Genomic DNA, 20265 nt, shown 5'->3' with positions numbered 1-20265 from the left:
CTTGAGATTGGCTATAACTCAATCTCATTTCCCTTGAAAAAAATCTGGCCAATATAATTAAAATAAATTATTTAGCTCAAATACCTTTTAACAAGAAACACATTTTTGTATATGACCAAAATAACATGATCACATAATTATGCGTTAATATTGTAAGTATGAACTAGGTATTAAATGTTTCTCTAACTGTCCACAAAATGTCCTTCATAGCTGATTTGTGGAGCCTATGTAGGGACCATTCATTGCATTTGATGATATCCCTTAATTCTCTTGAAATCTAGAATAGTTGCGACACCAGTTTGTTGGAGGCCGCAGACCAGTTATTCCGCAGAAAGTCCCATGTTCTCATTTTGTCCGATTGCTTCTTTGGTGTCATCTGGCTATTTCCTCTAGTTCTTAATCAAGGTAAACGTTGTTGATGTGTACGTCATATTCTGTCGCATCAAGAGACCCAGTGTCTGGTCTCCCCCGCCCCCGTGGTGTTGTGAAGATTGATGAAGAGAGTAACAGTTGATTCCTCCTGTGAGCCTTTTCTACCTTATGAACAGGAGACAGTCTAGGCTGTGGTATTGCTGTAGCATTATGCCAGTACCAATGGTTCATCTGGTGGTTTTAACCCAGTTTATAATCTTGCCTAAAAAAGGTCCATTAGGAATTACAAAATGATGTTGCTTTTGTTTTTGTGATTCTTTCGTTCACCATTTATTAGCTGTCATTCTTTTTGTAAAGTAGGACTTTCATTCAACTGGGGCTGTTTGATTACTCTGAAATGCAGTACCTACTGAAAGGATAAACACTTGAATCTTGCTGTTCAGTTACCAATTTTCTTAGTTTAATAGCTGCCTCAGATTGTGGCTGATTTGTGCTGTAGCCTTTCCCTCCCTCCTCCCTCCCTCTCCCGTCTCTTCTCTCCTGCCCCCCCATCTTTTACATCACTGCCAGCTCTGTTTTCTGCAGCACAGATAATTATCATGTTATCCATAAATTTTTGTTTTGTTTTGTTTTGCTGAGGAACATTAGCCCTGAGCTAACATCTATAGCTAATCTTCCTCTTCTTTTGCTTGAGGAAGGCTGGCTCCAAGCTAATGTCTGTGCCAGTCATCTTCTACTTTATATGTGGGTTGCCACCACAGCACGGCTGACAAGTGGTGTAGTTCTGTGCCCGGGATCTGAACCTTGAACCCGGGCCACTGAGGCAGAATGCACTAAACTTAACCACTATGCCATGGGGCCAGCCCCATCTGTAAATTTTCATTCAGTATATTTCATCCCACTATAATTATTCTTTTTGCTTAGATTGTCACTACTTTGGCCACTGAGGTCCCCTTCTAGCTGGCTCCTGTATCATGCTAACATGACATGATGACCCTGTTAGACTTAGCTTTTTGACACTAAAAGATGTCCCGTGCTCATTTTATACATTTCCTGCCCCAGACTTGTAACTGGTCATTTTGCAAAGAACTTTGCTTTCTTGGTATTAGAGATCAAAATCAAGGATTAGGAGTGCCATTATTCCTGAGGTAAAACTGCTTCCAGAACACCTCAGTGAATACTTAGAAACAATTTAAAAATCGATTATATATATATATGAATATAAAACATATATTGATATTTTCAAGTCAACTTTGGTATTGGTGTTTTCATTTAATTTCCTTGATTTATAAATATTTTCTTACCCTAAAAATCTTGATTCCTGATATTATTAACATAAGTACTTATTTGCTTAATCCTACAATATAAAGTAAATAATTCAGTATAAAACCAAGAGTTTACTTATCACTGTTGTTTTCACAGCTCCATGATTTCCGTAGTGTGGCTGTGCAGTAAGTTCTTTAACCATAGATTCTTATTGATGGTCATTTAGGTTTGCATTTTTGGTTATAAACAATGCTGTAATGAGTAGTTATTTAGAAAAAGGTTGTATGTTTTCTTAGTCATTATTTGTCTGAAAATGCCCTTTTGTCTTCACACTTGACCAAGTATTTGAATATAGAATATTTTTTAGTTGAGGTAAAATTTACATAAAATGAAACATATAGACCTTAAATGTGCAGTTTGAGTTCTGATAAATATATATATCAATATAAGCCATATCTCCTTTAAGATATCGAATATTTTCATCACTTGCCATAAGGGCAACCACTGTTATCACCACAAATTCATGTAAATGGAATCTCTTTTGGGTCTTTTTCATTGAGTATAATGTTTGAGATTCATCTCTAGGTCATTCTGTTTTTATTGCTGCGTAGTATTCACTTGTATGGATATATCATAATTTGATTATCCTCTCAGTGTTGATGGACATTTGGGTTGTTTTCACTTTTTACCAATTATGAATAAAGCTGTTATGAACATTTATGTGAATGTCTTTTTGTGGACATACGTTTTTATTTCTCTTGGGTAAATACCGAAGGGTAGATTGCTGAGTTATAGACTAGGTAATTATCTTAGATGTTGTATCAGTCATTTCTTTTGTTTTTCCAAAAGAAATTGGTTTAATTTTGCCTATTTTTGCCTTCTGTGTTGGTAGGAATTATGTTTGTATATTCTTCTGTGACTTGCCTTTTTTGCCTCAACCTTGTTTTAGAGATTCTAATATTCTAATACTTAACTTTTTCCGATTAGGTCTGCATTCTACCTTTTTATCTCAATTTGTCTTCTCCCATCCTTCTTTATTTGTAGTTTTTGTTTATGAGTTTCATGTTCTCTTTAACTTCTTTAAGCACGAGAAGCATTTTTTGTGGACTTTTTTCCTATTTCTGTAGTATTTCTTTCTTTTTTGTAGTATTCATTTGTATAGCCATTACGCTGTGTGTGTGTTAAACTGTGCTTGACTTCGGCCACTCCATGCTGACTTGCTTTTTATGCAGCTGTGGTGTGGCTGGGTTCTTAGGCACCTGTATGGGGGATTCATTTTGAAGGTTAGGTGTAGTTGGAGTGGGAGAGAGGCAGGCTGTGGCTCACCTCTTGGCTCTGGGCAGTTATGATTGGTGGATTTCAGCTCTGGTTTTTGTAATTACATATGCTTTTCCCATGGGGAGCATTCACATATTCGATTTCCCTCAATTATGATTGAGCATAGCTTGATTTCTGACAGAAAAATAGATGAGAGGCTCCTATCCGCTTTCCTTCTGTCCCTGGCTCCAGCAGCTGTTTCTTTCTATTCACTGCTGGCCAGAGGATGGTTAAAATAAATTTAATGTAAGGGCCATAACTAGGGAACTGTTAATCTATTTGGGGCTGCGGGTTGGGGGCTGTAACTTTTGTGTTGGGCCTTTGTGGCTGTCTTCATTCCAGTCTGCTGCTTTAGTTGTTCTTACTTCTTCACTCTTTACTTTAAATTCTGATAAATCCTTTATAAGCCCTCCCAGTGATTGTTGGCCCAGCCCCCTCTGTGCCCGCCCCGCCCCTGCATTTCTGAGATGGTGGGTGAAGACTGGATTCCTGAAGCTTCCCCTCTTCCAAGTTTGTGGTGTGCACTTAGGCCTCCCTTAGTTTAAATGCCCCTGGATTAAATGCTTAATCTTAGTTTAAATCCTCTTTTATTCATTGTACTATAGTCTGTAATTTTGCTTTGCAACACTAACTTTCCCAGGATGGTGGTAGTTCTGTGTTTTTAAGCCATTTCATAAAATGTTTAATTATGAAAGCATAGCTTCCTATGCTGGTAAATAATGTCCTGCCTTTCTTGAAGGTAAGTCACTATTCCGAGATAATGAAAACCTGTTTTTCTGAGATCTAGGATGGAGATGGATTATGCTGCCAGAACCAGCAGTGACGTCTGACGTTGGAGGAGTAGGAGATTGACCAGACAGGTGTTAGTACTGCTAACTCTGGCCTAGCTGTTTTTTAAGTCTTTTGTAATTCTTCTTGATAGTTTTCAGGTCTATTTTGGAAACCTTTTGTTCTTTTTAAATAATAATCTGCAGTGGCACACTATATTTTTTAGACAGCAAGATCTGCTTGTTGATTTCAAAGCCTTTGGAAACTCCTAAATTGTAGGTGTTCTTATATGCTTTCTCTGCCTTGTCTTCCATGCTGTGTTTTGTTGGACTCCCAGACAGACTGGTGGGGTGCTCAGTGAGCAGAGGCACTCCTGCTGCTCCCCCAAAGAGCGTGACTGTCCATGTGCTGCTGTGTCTTCTATTCTGTTGTGTTCTCTCTTCCCCCCAGTTTCTAACCCTCACTCGCAGGGATTTGGGAAATAGGATTTCCTCACTGCTTTGAGTTTAGAGTAATGAGTAGTCTCTTAAATTTTAAGACAACCCATTTCACATTATGAAAAACCAAGAAAGGGAGTGGTTGGCTGCCCAGGCAGAAATCATGACTCTTTGATGGCATGACCCCAGGTCTGGGGCCTGGTTTTCAGATTTCTTAGTCCAGTAACACTTTTATTGGTTCTCTGAAGTATGATCAAACTCTGAATGTTGATTCACACTAAGTTCACAAGAGACTGGTAAATCAGACTTCTGAACTTTCACTAGGAATTCAAATGTTTAGTAGGACCAAAATACTAACTCAGCTGGACAGAGCAATTTCTGACCATTATTAAATTCTATTTGGAAAAGCCAATGAAGATGAGATGGCTGTTTTTTAAGTAGAATGTGGTCAGAATAATGGCATTTGGATGACCACGAGGGATGATGTCATCAGGCTCTGGTAGCCTTAACACAGTATTTTATAGTTTTTAGGTTATTGCTGGTATATTCATATCATTCAGAAAGAGCACTTTCTTTGTCACCAGATTGTCCCCTAGATGTAATGGGAACAGTTCTTGGCTGTATAGCTCTCTGTTAGGTATTTTCTATCTGAAGTTCTAAAAACTTCAATCATTGTGTTTCTCTTCTAAAGAAATTAACATATAAGATAACAGTTTGTTTTATCAGAATTATTTAACAAAACAAAAAAATACATGTGCTATTTCTTATGCAGATGATTAGTCTCACTAGTCTCACCGTTTTTATTCTTACTTTTTTCAGGCAGCTTTTTAGGATTATTTACCTCCTGTGTTTTGACTACATGGTCAAAGGCCATTTCTATGTTTGAAAAATGGCTCTACTTCTCATTGATAGGGAGGCAGCATAGCATAATGAAAGTAGCTTGGACTTTTTTCCCATTTTTTTTTGTATTGTGGGAAGATATACTAACATAAAATTTACCATCTAAACCATTTTTAGTGGTTCATTGGCATTAAATACATTCATAATATTGTGCAACCATCACCACCATCCATCTCCATGATAGTTTCCTTCTTGTAAAACTGAAACTGTACCCATTCAACAACAAATCCTCTTTCCCCCTCCCCCGGCAGCCACCAGTCTACTTTCTTTCTCTATGATTTTGACTACTCTAGGTACCTCATATAAGTGGAATCAGACAGTATTTGTCTTTTTTGTAATTGGCTTATTTCATTTTGAAAGTAACTTTAACTTTTAATCAGATGCATTCGAAGCCTGACGCTACTTCTTTGCTTAATGCTGATTGAATTGCTTAAACCCTCTTGGACTTCCGTTTCTGTTAGTAAAATGGAGTTAATTCCAACTCTACAGGAAGAATTAGCAAAAAACAGTCAAGAATGGTAAGAGGAGAACCAAGAGAAAAGATATCCTGAAAGCCAAGTGAAATAAGTGTTTCTAGGAGGGAGCGATCATCACCATCAGATACTGATCACAGGACAAGTAGAAGGAGGTCTGAGAGATGGCCACTGGATATAACAGTGTGAGGTCATTGTTTTTTTTCTGGACCATTTTTGGCGGAATGTTAAAAGCACTTACTGATTTGAAATGAGTTTAACTGGGAGATGGTATACAACTTTTGAGGATTTTTGCTTGTAAAGAAAATGAGAGAAAACAGTATGGTAATTGGAGGGAGAAATTAGGTCGAGACTTTTTTTTAAATAGAAGAAATAATACCATGTGTATGTATACTGAAGGTAAAGGTCACATGTGGAGGGAAATTTGATGTGAGAGGGAACTGCCGAGTAATGTCCTTGAATAGGCAAGATGATAGGGTAGCATTGAGTGCTGAGAAGGCAGGCATTTTGTCCCTGGGTGAATAGTGTAGATGGGTGTAGGTGGGAGTTCATAGAGAAAGGCCTCTTCTAGTTGTTTTCTGTTTTGACATGAAAATAAAAGTAAGACAGGGAAGATGGAGGAGTTGGTGTTAGAGATTTGAAGAGAGAAGTCATGTAGGAGAAGGGACTAGGAGAATTTACAGTATAATTTCTGGGCAGCGTGAACCGTCCAGTTGAGGTAAATGGTTGCTGACTGGCTCCCTTTAAGATGGTAGGTTTTTCTCCGGCCGTGTTTAGCTGTGGAGGTGTCCAGAGTAGGTGGAGAGTGGATAAAGCAGTTGTGGCTCATCCAGATGTGTAAGGTGAGGTGAGGCTGGGGCACAGAGTGGGGGAATGTGCACGGGGGTGAGACTTCATTTCACCTAGGTACATTTCACATAGGTACAGAGTGTGTCTATAACAATAACCACAAGTGAAATGAATAATAACCCTTTAATATCTTAAATTTCTATTTAGTTTTTCAAATTTGTCAGGTTCTCAAAAATGTTTTTTATACTCGATTTGTTCAAATTGGACCCAAAGAAAGTATATACATTGCTTTTGATTGCTGTGCCTCTGAAGTCCTTTAATCCATACCAGTTTCCTCTCACTCCTTCTTTTCCATGTCGTCAATTTGTTGAAGAAATTGGGTCTTTGGTCGTGTTGAACTTTCCATATTCTGCACCTGCCTGGCTGTCTTCTTGTGGTTTTATTTTTAAAATAAAATTTTTAATCTTGGTAAAATATACATAACAAAATTTACTATCTCAACCATCTTTAAGTGTGCAGTTTAGTAGTGTTAAGTATGTTCGTTGTTGTGTCTTGTGTTATTTTTAACATGTTCCCCTGGCCTCCTTATTTTGTGTAAACTGGTACCAGATCTAGAGAGGCTTGATTTGCTTCAGGTTCAGTTTTGTGTTTTGATCTTTGTAGATGAGGGCAGGGCGTGCAGAGTGCTGGCATGCAGGGCTGCTTGTCTTGATGACCTTGATCATTGGGTTGAGGTCTGACAGCCTGATCTATCAGTTTAAAAATTTTCCTGTGGATTTTTTTTCATCTAATGCTTTTATTAACCATTGATGATCATTGCCTAGATCCATTTTTTCATTAGGGGTTGTGAAATAGTAATTTTCTAATTATATAACTCTTTTTGCATTTATTAGTTGAAATTCTGTTAAGAACATTCCCTCATCTAGTTTTTGCCAGAGATGCAGGATAAATGCTTGATTCTCTCCCTTTATTTTCCACTTTTCAGGTGACAGGTTTTTTTTTTAATTAAAGTTTTGAATTCATGCAGTTTATAATGACTTGTAGTCATTGTTTTGATGTTCAGGTTTTCTTATCTGTGGCCCGCTGGGAGCCTCTTCAGGCTGGATCTTGTGTCCTTCACAGCCACAGCATCTTTGTTAGTGTCCAGGCTTATTTGTATCTTTCCGATCCCAGACCTGAAATCCTCCATTTCTCCAAGGAATTCCTAGTTCTTTTTAGTGGAAAATGGTATTTGGAGATCATAATTTGGGTGTCTACTTTTTAAAAAGATGTTGTTCTTTTCAATTATTTGATTCTTCAGAATACTGATTACTTTCTTTTCTTAATTCAACAGGCATGCCCAAAGAAAAATACGAGCCCCCTGACCCTCGGAGGATGTACACAATTATGTCCTCCGAGGAAGCAGCAAATGGAAAGAAATCACATTGGGCAGAGCTTGAAATAAGTGGTAAGACATGCAAGCATAAACGTATGGTATGAAAGTTAAGATATGTTAGAAAATTGTTTTCTAATGCCAGGACACAGAAGAAGGAGTGCTGCGTTTACCAGTGCTAATTAATCTGAGAAGCAGGGAGCTTCAGTGGAAAGAACATGGTTTGAGTCAAAAGTTCAAAACCTATTCATTACTTAATAAAGTAGGGATAAGAATATCAAGGATGAAATGAAAATAATACATGTGAAGTGCCTAGCGCAAAAAGGTTTGTTTTGATACTTAATTCTCTGATAAAGTACGATTGAGCTTTTCATTATCAAATTACAGATTTCCAGTGGGATGGGAAATGCCTATTCTAGTATAGGTTCTTGGATGGATGTGTTTCTTCTTGTTTTCTTCATCTAGTCTCTGAGGGCAGCCTTATTTAGAAACAAAATCTTGGAAGAGTTTGAAGCAGGTCTCAAAGTTCCCTTCTGCCTTTCATGTGGTCTAGACATATTCAGAGAAATATGTGAGTCCCCCAGTCTACAGAGGATATCTTCAGCACCCCTGCCAGTGAGCAGGCAGCCTCTTTTTTAATACTTCAAAGGTGGTGAAAGGACATTATTACGTCTCAGGGCCACCAGTGCTAAAGAAGTTTTGTGTTCATATTGGCCGAGTATGCCTTCCCCTACTTTCCTTTCAGTTTGGCTTGATTTTTGCCTTCTGAAACAGTACAGAGCAAGTTCTCTCTTCTTTCTTCTGGCTGCCCTTGATTTTTTTTTTAATTTAATGCAAGAAACATAACTGAGCATATGCTGTGTGTGAAACATTTTGCCAGGAACTGTGCTAGGCATATGGAAGATATATAGATGGAAAAAAACACATTCCTTGTCATTTGGATCTTATCGCATGTTTGTTTTTTTAGTGCCATAGAATTGATTCTGACTCCTGGTGACCCTCTGTGCAGCAGAGCAGAACGTTGCCTGATCTTTTTGCGCCATCCTCTCATCTTCCAGTGCTGTATCAGACACTGCTTCCCTGCTATTCATAGGGTTTTCATATCCAAATGTTTTTTGTTTTCCAAAGGTGGATGGCGATCCTTCTTCCTAGTCTTGTAGTCTGGAAGCTGCACTGAAACCTGTCCGCCATGGGTGACCCTGCTCGTATTTGAAATACTGGCAGCATGGCTTTGAGCATCACAGCAACACACAGTTGCTGCAGTATGACCACTGACAGATAGTGGTGTGGTTCCCTGACTGGGAAATGAGCCCGGGCCGTGGCAGTGAGTGCCAAATCTTAACCTCTAGACCACCAGGGTTGACATATTAGAGAGTGAGAAGAAGGGAGTGTAACAGTATAAATAACTCTTAGACAAAATATAACTGCCAAGTCTAGGTCGAAAAGTGCTACACAGGAAGCAAAAGGGAAGTAATGGTAATAGTACTCCTCCCTTGTCAGCTCAGAATTTCTGGTTAACCTATTGAGTAAACCTAAGTGCCCTCCTCTGCAGCCATGGTAGAATAGAGGTCAGTACCCACATAGGTCTCTCCTGTTTTCCCTCTTCCAATTTTTAGAGTGCTGGCCTTAATAAAGCTGAGTTTAATTTCATAAAGTAGATGTGGTGGAGAGTGAAGTTTCTCTCTTGTTTGTCCTCTCCTGTCGAATTTGACTTTCTGTGTCAGGGGACCCAAAGAGAAACACGCTCTCTAATACCAGTTACCTTCAAAGCACGGCAGTCACCACTCCCACTTTCCCCCTTTAATTTCTGCAGGATTGGTATTTAACTGTGTTTTTCACTTATTTCAGCCTATATTATCATGAATTACAGGTCCTTTGCTTGTAGGGCAGTTTCCCCTTTCTTAGAACATCAGGATAAGCTAGAAAGCACTCGCTTAGGTCAATGAGATTATGTCTCTGAGGTTAAAGGGATTCTCCTCCACCGTCTCCTCCCTGTGCCTCATGTTGGGCGCTTCTTGACAATTTTGAATCACTGTTCTCTGCTTAGTCTGAACTTTGGGATGAAATCTGTATACAAGATAGGAAGGAAGAGGGGAGATTCCTTTAAAGTTGCGTTCTTAAGAAATAGTCCTTACCAAGTATTATGGAGGATAAACTGTTGGTTGAATAGGTCTTTGGAACAGGACCTTGTAATTAACAAAGGCGCTGTCAGGAAGGTCACTTTATTGTTCTTAGTAAGTCCTTAATACATAAGCTCCTATGTGTAAAAATTATCCAGGCTGAGTTCATTTCGTGCTAAGACAGTTCTTTCATGTTTTACACATATGCTTTATATCGGCTCATTAAGATCGTGTGACATGAAGTTCTAGGGGTCTGAGGTCACTGAATCCTGGATCCACAGTTATCTCTTAGGCTGTTTCTGGTTCCAGGGGGTGGGTGGTGAGTTCCTTGTGCCTTTTGGAGGTAACCAGATAAGCCAAAAGACTATTAATCATTTACTTTTTAAAGAAAGCCTTTTTTTAATTGTAAAATGAAACACAGATAAAGAAAACCACACAGACAGATACGTTAATGAATTATTATAGGGCCACAAGTCTTCTAACACACTACCCAGGTCAAGAATTAGAACTTTTTCGTTTACCCCAGAACCCCTTCCATATGCCCCTTCCCGGGATCCAAACCAGTGAACTCCTGGCTGCTGAGGTGGAGCGCATGAACCTAACCACTGCGCTGCTGGGCTGGCCCCATTTGTTCTCTGAATTTGCATATTTGTCTCAAACCATTTTAAGAAGTTTTTTTAAAAATTAAGGTACAAGTGTTGGCCTGGTGGCATAGCGGTTAACTTTGTGTGTTCTGCTTCCGCGGCCTAGGGTTTGCAGCTTCAGATCCCAGCATGGACCTACGCACTGCTTGTCAAGCCATGCTGTGGCATACTTTACACATATAGAGGAAGATGGGCATGGATGTTAGCTCAGGGCCAGTCTTCCTCAGCAAAAAGAGGAGGATTGGTGGCAGATGTTAGCTCAGGGCTAGTGTGCCTCATAAAAAAAATATATTAAGGTATAATTTACAGTAAAATAAAAATAAAATACAGTAAAACTCACTCTTATTGTTGTGCATTTCTTTTACAAATACACACAGTGTGTAAACACTATCACAATTACAATATGGAACAATTTCATAACCCAATAGTTGCCCCTGCTCCTTTGTAGGCAAACATTCCTTTTGCTTCCAGCCCCTCGCAACCACTGATCTGTTTTCTTCTTTTTAAGACTGTTTTTTAGAAGAGTTTTAGGTTCACGTCACATTTGACAGAAAGTACAGTGCATGACACCTTCACTATCAGCATTCCCCCCAGAGTGGTGCATTTGTTACCATCAATGAACCCATGTTGACAAGTCATTATCACCCAAAGTCCATCATTTACATTAAGGATCAATCTTGGTGTTGTACATTCTTTGGGTTTAAACAAATCTGTAGTGACATGTATCCACCATTACAGTATCATCCAGAGTATTTTCACTGCCCTAAAAAACCTCTGTGCTCTTGCCAATTCATTCCTCCTTCCCTCACCCTTTCATCCCTGGCAACCACTGATCTTTTTACTGTCTCCATAGTTTTTGGCTTTTCCAAAATGCCACATGGTTGGAATCGTACATTGTGTGGCCTTTTCACATTGACTTCTTTCACTTAGTAATGTGTATTTAAGTTCCTCCATGTCTTTTCACGGCTTGCCAGCTCATTTCTTTTTAGTGCTAAATAATATTCCATTGTCTGGATGTACCACAGTTTATTTATCCATTCATCTACTGAAGGACATCTTGGCTGCTTCCAGGTTTTGGCAATTATGAATAAAGCTGCTATAAAGGTCAGTGTGCAGGTTTTTGTGTGGACAGTTTTCAACTCTTTGGATAAATGCCAAGGAGTGCAATTGCTGGATCATACGGTAAGAGTATGTTTAGTTTTGTAAGAAACTGCTGAACTATCTTAAAATGTGGCTGTCTCCTTTTGCATTCCCACCAGCAATGAATGAACTCCATGTTGCTCCGCATCCTCTCCAGCATTTGGTGGTGTCCGTGTTTGGATTTGGCTTTCCTAATAGGTGTGTGTAGTGGTCTCTTGTTTTTTAATTTTCATTTCCCTGATGACATTAAGAGCATCTTTTCATATGCTTATTTACTATCTGCATAGCTTTGGTTGGCCGTCTGTTCAGGTCTTGCCCATGTTTAAATCAGGATGCTTATTTTTGAATTCTTGAATTTCAAGAGTCCTTTATCAAATGTGTCTTTGCAAATGTTTTCTCCCAGTCTATGGCTTCTCATTCTCTTGACAGTGTCTTTCACAGAACAGAAGTTATTAATTTTAATGAAGTTCAGCTTATTAATTATTTCTCTCGTGGATTGTGCTTTTGGTGTTGTATCTAAAAAGTCATTGCAAACCCAAGTCATAATGGATTTTCTCCTGTTATCGTCTAGAAGTTTGATAGTCTTGTGTTTTTCATGAGGTCTGTGATCCATTTTGAGTTAATTTTTATGAAGAGTGTAAAGTATCTAAACTCTTGTTGTTGTTTATGGAATCCAGTTATTCCAGCTCCATTTGTTGAAAAGACTTTTCTCCATGGTACTTCCTTTGCTCCTTCGTCAAAGATGAGTTGACTGTATTTATGTGGGTCTATTTCTGGGCTGTCTATTCTGTTCCATTGATCTGGTTGTCTATTCTTTTGCTGATGCCACAACTGTCTTAATTGCTGTAGCTTTGTAGAAAGTCTTGAAGTCAGGTAGCATCCATCTTCCAACTTGTTCTCTTTCAGTTTTGTGTTGGCTATTCTGTGTCTTTTGCCTCTCTATATAAACTTTGGAATTAGTTTGTTAATATCCACAAAATAACTTGATGGGCTTTTAGTTGAGATTGTGTTGAATCTGTAGATAGAGTTGGGAATAACTGACATCTTGACGGTATTGAGTCTCCCTGTCCATGAATATGGAATATGTCTCCATTTATTTAATTCTTTGATTTCTTTCATCAGTTTTTTTAATAATTTTCCTCACATAGATCATGGTATGTTTTGATAGATTTATACCCAAGTTATTTTATTTGGGGGGATGCTAATGGCATTGTGTTTTTAATATCAAGTTCCAGTTGTTCTTTACTGGTATATAAGAAAGCGATTGATTTTGAATCTTTAGTTCTTCAATTATTTGTGATTTTCTTTTTTCTCCTGCTGGGGAGGTCTTCCAGGGAGGACCGGAAAACCTGCAAGACAAATTCTGAAAGAGCTGCAACACTCAATTGTCTGTGATTTTTAAAAATTTCTCTTTGGTGGTTATTTGTTAAGTTTTTTATAGTTTAGTTTTCTTTTCCTTCTTTACTTTCTTTAACTTCTGTTGTTTTCTCTTCCTTTCTTTTAGTTTTTCTAAATCTTATTTATGTTCTTTTACCATTTTCTTAATGCCTTTTAGCTCATTTTGAAGTTGTAGGTAATAGTTTGTGGTATGATTTTGTAGGGAATTATTCTGGTCCTTAAATAACTTAAATGTGTGATGACTTTTATGGGATTTGACTTTATAACTTTTCTGTTGTTCATTTTTATTTAACTTTAGTTTTTGTGAGCTCTTAGAAGGTGTGATTCAGAATCGTTTTTCTAACTCGAGAGCTCTTCTGTTTTTGCGTTGTTCACAACTGTGGGAACTTGTTTTCTGAGACTTTCTGGTTCTGTTCCCTTCTCTCATTTTTATCTGGACCTTTTTCTCCCTTTGTCTCTTTTACGCCTGTCCTACTCAGTTTTAATTCCATTTTTGGACCTTTTTCCCTCAGTGTAGAACATTGGCCGGTCAGTTTGGAGAGTTCCTGGGGCCCAGTCTGCTTTCAGACTTACTGTGGACACTTTGCACTTGTTACTGAATTGCACTAAACTCCTCCCACTTGCGATGATGTTCTCAAATTGGTGCTTTCCAGTGGCTGCTAGTTGGTTTCTCTAGTTTCAGTTCCGTTAGACACATTTACATTCAATCTTGTTACTGATATGGTTGGGTTAAATCTGCTGTCATGAGATTTATTTTCTGTTTCTCCTGTTTTTTTGTTGTATTTTTCTCTCTCTCTTTTGTTTTTTTTTGGATTAACTAGGTATTTTTTGTAAAATTGCATTTTATCTCTTTTGTTGACTAATTAGCTGTAACTGTTTAATAATGGTTGCTTTAAGGCTTATAAGATAAAGTATACCAAGTCATATACTACTTCACATATAGTATAAGAGTCTTAACAACAGTGTACTTTTCTTTCTCTTCTCCTGGCTTTTGTGTTATTGCTGTCATATATTTTACTTCTGCATATGTTAGAAATTTCACAATATATTGTTATTTTTCCTTTAAACAATCAAGTATTAGGAAAGTTTCTTTTTAATTTACCCATGCACTTATTTCCAATGTTATTCATTTGTGTATAGGCAGGTTTCTTTCTGTTACTATTTTCCTTCTGATTAAAGGACTTCCTTTAATATTTCTTGTAATGGAGGTCTGCTGATGATTTTTTATTTCAGATTTAATGTCTGAAAATGTCTTTGTTTTCCTTATTTTTGCAAGATATTTCTGCTGGGCATAGAATTCTAGGTTGACAGTTTTTTTCTTTCAGTTTCTTAAAGATCCTGCTTTACTGTCTTCTTGCTTGCATTGTTTCTGATCTGCTGTCTTTCTTATCCTTATTTCTTTTATATATGTCCTTTTTCTCTGGCTCCTTTAAGACTTTCTCTTTATCACTGGTTTTAAGCAATGTGATTATAATATGCTTTGGTTTAGTCTTTTTTTTGTGCTTAGGTTTTCTTGAGCTTCTTGGATCTGTGGGTTTATAGTTTTTATGAAATTTGAAAAAGTTTAGGCCACTATTCCAAGTAATTTTTATGTCCCCCATCCCCACTGCCCTTTGGGCAATACACTTACTTCTACCTTAAAGTTGTCCCATAGCTCACTAATGCTCTGTTTAATTTTCTTAAAATTGCTCTTGTCTTTATTTTCTTTTTATCCTTTTGGACAGTTTTTGTTGCTTTGTCTTCACTTTCACTAATTTTTTCTTTGCATTGTCTAATTTGCTGTTAATGTCATCTAGTAATAGTATATTTTTCGTAACTAGAAATTAAATGTGGACTTTTTTGTATCTCTCGTGCCTCTACTTACCATTTTGCCTCTACCTTGTTGAGCATATGTAATACAGTTCTAATAACGTTTAATGTCTTTATTTGCTAATTCTGTCTTTTCATTTCTAGGTTGATTTTGATTCCTCCCCACTCCCACTCCGCCTTTCTCTCTTTCTCTGTCTCTTTTTTCATGCTTGATAATTTTTTATTGAATGCATTACATTGTGAATTTCACCCTTTTGGGTGCTGGGTGCTTCTGTATTTCTATGAATACTCTTGAGCTTGTTCTGGGGTACAGTTAAATTATTTAGAGACAGTTACAGTCTGATTCTCTCGGCTTGTTTTTAAGTAATACTTCTCTGAGTTCTGTGAGTTATGAGGTTTTCTACTCTGGTGGGAACACGAGCCACTCCTGGCCCTGTGTAATCCCCAGGATTGCTCCCTCCACTCTTGGGTTTGTCTTCACTCCCCGAGCCCTGGCCTCGCATTGTTCCATATGTGCATTTGCTACTCAGTACTCAGCTGAAGACTCCAGGAGCAGGAGGCGTCCTCTTCAGACCTCCAGGGCTGTCTGTCTGTGTAGCTCTCTCCTCTTTGGCACTCTGCCCTGTGAACTCTAGCCACCTTGGCGTCTCTGGACTCCCAGCTTCATCTCCTCAATTTACTTAGACCGCCAAACTCCACCTGGGTTCCGTCTACCTGCACTAGTCTCTGGACGCTGTCCAGGCAGTAAGCTGGAAACAGTCTTAAGGGCTCACTGTGTTTCTTTCTCATCTGTCAATGATCATTGTCTTCTGCTACCTGGTATCCAGTGTCTGAAATTCAGTTTTTCATATATTTGGTTTTTTAGTTGTTTTAGGTGGGCGGGTAAATCCAGTCCATGTTACTCTGTCTTGCTGAAAGTATAAGTCTGTCATAGTTTTTTAAAAACACTTTTGTCTGATAAATCCAATATCTGAATGTCACAGGGGGTTCTGTTCTGTTATTTCTCTTTGTCTTCTGGGTTTCAGTCCTTTGGTCTGAGAATTTTTTATTAAATCCTGGAAATTCTATATGAACTGGTAGAGTAGTTTGATGGTCTGAATGGCATTCTCTTCCTTAGGAGTGACTTGCTTTTGTGTTGGCCAGGCAGCTGTGGAGAGAGTGGGGAGCTTACTCTGCTCGGGTTCGTCTCATTTGAGCCTGGTGTTCAGTGGTTGTGAGGCTGGCTTCCTGCAGGATCACCCCTATTCCATTTGTAGGTCCCAACTGAAATCCTGGTGGTTTAACAGAGCTTTCTTCCTTGGTGGTTCGCGAATTTGTGTTTTGTCTTCCCGGCTGTGTAAGAGGGTTTGAAGTTGTGCTCAGCACCTCAGCCCGTCAGCCCCAGCTTTCACCTCATCTCCTCGCCTCTGTAGCTTGTGATTCCACATACTCTTCCAGAGGGCTTGTGGTGGGATGTGTTCTGCTTGTTACCTCTCTCTGCTTCCCTTCTCTCCAAATTCTTTGTCTCTTAGGTCTTTGCTGCCTTTGTAGTTCTTTAGTGCTTTCAAACTCATTTTTGTGGGGTTTCCCCCTTATTTTTATCTAGTTTTTCTTTCCTCCATTGGGATAACTACCCACTAACAAATTACTCTGTTGTTACAGGAAGCTGAAATCCAGGTGTGTACAAATTTTAAAGTTCTGCCTAAGGAAGCTGCAGATACCAAACAACTCTCATGTTCCTTTTGTTGTTGTTGTCCCTTTTGTTTTCCTTTGTGTGGGGGCACTGCTGTGGTTGCCTGCTTTTGAAGGATATCTCTACCCGAGAACAACGACTGGCTCCAGGCCCTTGAGGTGCAGGGTAGGGCGGGGGAAATGTTCTGACCAGAGCCGCACTCAGGAACCTTCCAGGAACTAGGGGCTTGGGTCCGGACTTCTTGGTAGCTATCAAATGATCTTTGAACCAGCTGCCTTGGCTATAGGCCACACATTAGCCTTTTCTACTTTGTGACATTTTCCAGCATTTTGATGTCTTGAGTTTAGTGTGAAAGTAACCTTTATTAAGACTTAGTGTTCTTCCATTGAGAGTGATAAGATAGACCATGTCTCTCAAGTTCTGCATCAAGTTCTTTTGATTTTTTTAAAGAGAATGTTATATTTAGCTCTTTTTGATAATCGTGGTAAGTGTAACTGCAGCGTCAAGTAGTTTTCATTGTGTTATCACCTTGTGCAGCTGCCCACCCTCTGAATAACCCTTGTGTCTGCTTTATCAGAGTGGGGACAGGTATCCAGAGAGGAGCGAAACCCACATGGAGGGAACAAATACTGACTGGTAGTTCTGAGGCCACACTTACTCGTTGGAAATCACTGACATGTCACTCATTCATTCGTTTATTCTGAAACTTCTGATGTGGTAGGTGATGGGACATAAGATTTCAGGAACCTTGCAGGCTCTAGGAGGAGACTGCCACAAGAAGATAATTATAAAACCATGATAAATACAGGGCAGAAAGCTTGAACTGTTGTCTTTTCTTTAAGACTGTCTTAACCAGCCTAGAGGGATCAGAGAGAGCATCCTAGAATAGCTGACTACTGAATTAATGATGTTAGCCAGAGGAGAGTGGAGGTAAAGACATCTCAGGAACAGGGGACATAATGAGAATATAAAAAAGTACACAGTGGAAGTCTCTCTTTCATCCCCCCATTACACCTCCCAGCATGCACACACAATATATACGTTTGCCCACAGGGTTATTTTCTTTTGCATCCCTCTGGAGTCCCTCTATGCATATACAAACACAAATATAGATTCTTATCCCACACTTTAGTTTTAATTCAAAAGATGGTATCTTATATACTTATTTCTGCACTGTGCTTTTTTTTTTCATGTAACGTATTTTCGAGAGATTTCTAAATAAGTATATAGATAGGTCTCTTGTACTTTTTAAGCTCCATATTTCTGTCACATGTATACTGTAATTTAAGTGGTACTGTATTGATGGTCAGTCTGTGACAAACAATGCTGTAGTGAATAACCTTGTAGATTATTTTGCATCTCAGCTAATAAATCTGTAGGTCAAAGGTTATATTCATTTGTAATTTTGACAGATGATGCTTGGCTGTTTTTCTTTAACTAATGAAATTCAGAATCAGCTTAACTAGTCCTGACATTTTTTTCATGATCGTGTTATTTTATAAATTAGGATGATTTATGATATGTCTTTCCATTTGTTCCTTTTTGTATCCTTAAGTCTAATATACTTCCTATTAGGTTTATTCTTAGGTATTTTACCTTTCTGGTTCTTATTATAAATAGGCTCTTATCGCCTATTATTTTTTCATCTGATTTTATATGCAAATTACTGTTTTCTGTATGTTAATTTTATTCTTTTCTGTTACGCTAGAAACTCTTTTTATGTAAGTTCTATTGAGATATAATTCACATACCATACAATTCACTCAGGGGCCGGCCCTGTGGCCTAGTGATTAAGTTTGGCGTGCTCTGCTTTGGCAGCCTGGGTTCAGTTCACAGGTGCAAACCTACACCACTCATTGGCAGCCATGCTGTGGTGGCAACCCACATACAAAATAGAGGAAGATTGGCACAGATGTTGGCTCAGGGCAAATCTTCCTCAAGCAAGAAGAGGAAGATTGGCAATGGATGTTAGCTCAGGGTGAATCTTCCTCAGCCAAAAAAAACACAACTGTATCATTTAGTGAGTTTAATTATATTCACAAAGTTGTGCAACCATTACCACAATGGCTTTTAAAACATTTTTATCACCCCAAAAGAAGCCTGGTACTCATTAGCAGTAGCTCCCCATTTCCTCCCAACCCCCTATCACTAGGTAACTAGTAATTTACTTTCTGCATCTGTAGATTTTCCTGTTCTGAACATTTCATGTACATGGAATCATACACTATGTGGTTTTTGTGACTGCCTTCTTTTGCTTAGCATACTGTTTTCAAGGTTCATCCATGTAGCATGTATCAGTACTTCATTCCTTTTAATGGCTGAATAATATTTCATTGTATGACTATCACATTTTATTTATTCATCCACTAGTTGGTTGACTTTTGGATTGTGCTGTGGAAAAACACACTCCTGTGTGTCTCTTCTACTCTCAATACTTTATTACAACACTCCTTCACTTCTGACATCAGATGTGTGGGTTTTCCACACATCAGGCAGTTCTGTGACACCAATTGGGTGTCCTGTGATTTAACTGAATTCCAACAGTGTCTATCCGGAGATGGTGTCAGATCCCAGAAGTTAATGGTTCAGTCCCACAAGACTGCTCCCCCAGCTTCAGATGTCACTCACTAGTCCAGGTTGTCACCTGTGCTTCTGACTGATGGGCTGTAAATCAGAGCTTCCCATGACCCCCTCCTTGGGTTTGATTAGTTTTCTAGATCGACTCACTGAACTCAGGAATAACAGTTTACTTACTAGATTACCGCTTTATTATGTAAATTCAAGACTAGCCAGATGGAAGAAATGCAAAGGGCAAGATGTGGGGAAGAGACCAGAAGCTTCCATGTTCCTTCTGGACCCCTCACCCTACCCACATCTCCACATGCTCATCAGCTTGGACACTCTCGGAACCCTATAGTTCAGGGATTCTTGAGGAGGCTTCATCAGGCATGATTGATGACATCGTGGAGATTGATTCGACCTCCAGCCCCTCTCCCCTCCCTGGAGGTTGGGACTGGAAGTTCCAGCCCTGCCGGCCTGATTGGTTTTTCTGGCAACCAGCCCCCATCACAAATGGAAAGCCCCATATGGGGGCTTTCCAAAAGTTACTCCATTATGTAAACTCCTTATGAATAAGGAAAGACGCCTTTACTGCTCTAATTACTTAGGAAGTTCGAAGGGTTTTAGGAGCTCTGTGCTGGGAACAGAGATGAAGAAGAAATGTATGTTTCTTGTTATAAATTGCAGTATCACAGATGGTTCCTACTTTTTCACTGTTGCTATGAACATTTGTGTACAAGATTTTTGGGGACATTTTCGTTTCTCTCAGGTATATACTTAGCAGTGGAATTACTGGGTCATATGGTAAATGCTTAACTTTTTGAGTAACTGCCAGACTATTCTCCAAAGTTTCTGCATCATTTTACATTCTAACCAGTAGTGTTAGAAGGTTCAAATTTCTCCACTCCTTGACAACACTTGTTATTATCTGCCTTTTTGATGTAGTCATCTTAGTGGGTGTGAAAAAGCATTTCCTTGTGGTTTTGCTTTGCATTTCCCTGATGGTTCATGAAATTGAGCATCTTTGCGTGTGTTTATTGGCCATTTGTTTGTCTTCCTTGGAGATGATATAAACTGTTGACAGTGAAAAAGTAATGTAGTGGGTGGATGGGAGGAAGTATGAAAGGATCTCGTTGGTTGTAGGGAGTCAAGTTTGAAAGTGAGACATGCAGTTAAAACTAGAAAGACTCTTAATGTTTAACGTTTTTTAGCATCTTTTTATTAGAGGG

General features: G+C 38.7%; 1 protein-coding gene and 1 non-coding gene across 14 annotated transcripts in view; one reads left to right on the top strand and one right to left on the bottom strand.

The window, feature by feature from the left end:
* CNOT6 (CCR4-NOT transcription complex subunit 6) overlaps positions 1-20265 on the top strand; it is a 65809-nt gene that overhangs the window by 13512 nt on the left and 32032 nt on the right. For 7 of the 13 annotated variants that reach the window (XR_002799485.2, XM_023617002.2, XM_023617004.2 and 4 more), the window contains one exon: positions 7656-7769. The exons of 3 other annotated variants lie outside the window; for them this stretch is intronic. Coding sequence is in view for 9 of the 10 variants with exons in the window: in XM_023617002.2 (XP_023472770.1) it covers positions 7658-7769 (112 nt within the window). In the remaining variant the exon portion in view is untranslated. Of the gene's footprint in view, positions 1-3742; positions 3818-7655; positions 7770-20265 lie in introns of those variants that run through there. 3 more of the 13 variants (XM_070233697.1, XM_070233699.1, XM_070233701.1) reach the window with 1 other exon arrangement.
* On the bottom strand, positions 12920-12981 carry LOC111767984 (U7 small nuclear RNA). The gene has a single exon (XR_002799946.1). It is a non-coding gene; the product is annotated as a U7 small nuclear RNA (small nuclear RNA).

The sequence above is a fragment of the Equus caballus genome, chromosome 14 (assembly GCF_041296265.1).
Source record: "Equus caballus isolate H_3958 breed thoroughbred chromosome 14, TB-T2T, whole genome shotgun sequence".
Taxonomy (NCBI): domain Eukaryota; kingdom Metazoa; phylum Chordata; class Mammalia; order Perissodactyla; family Equidae; genus Equus; species Equus caballus.
This window is presented reverse-complemented; position numbering and strand designations above follow the sequence as displayed.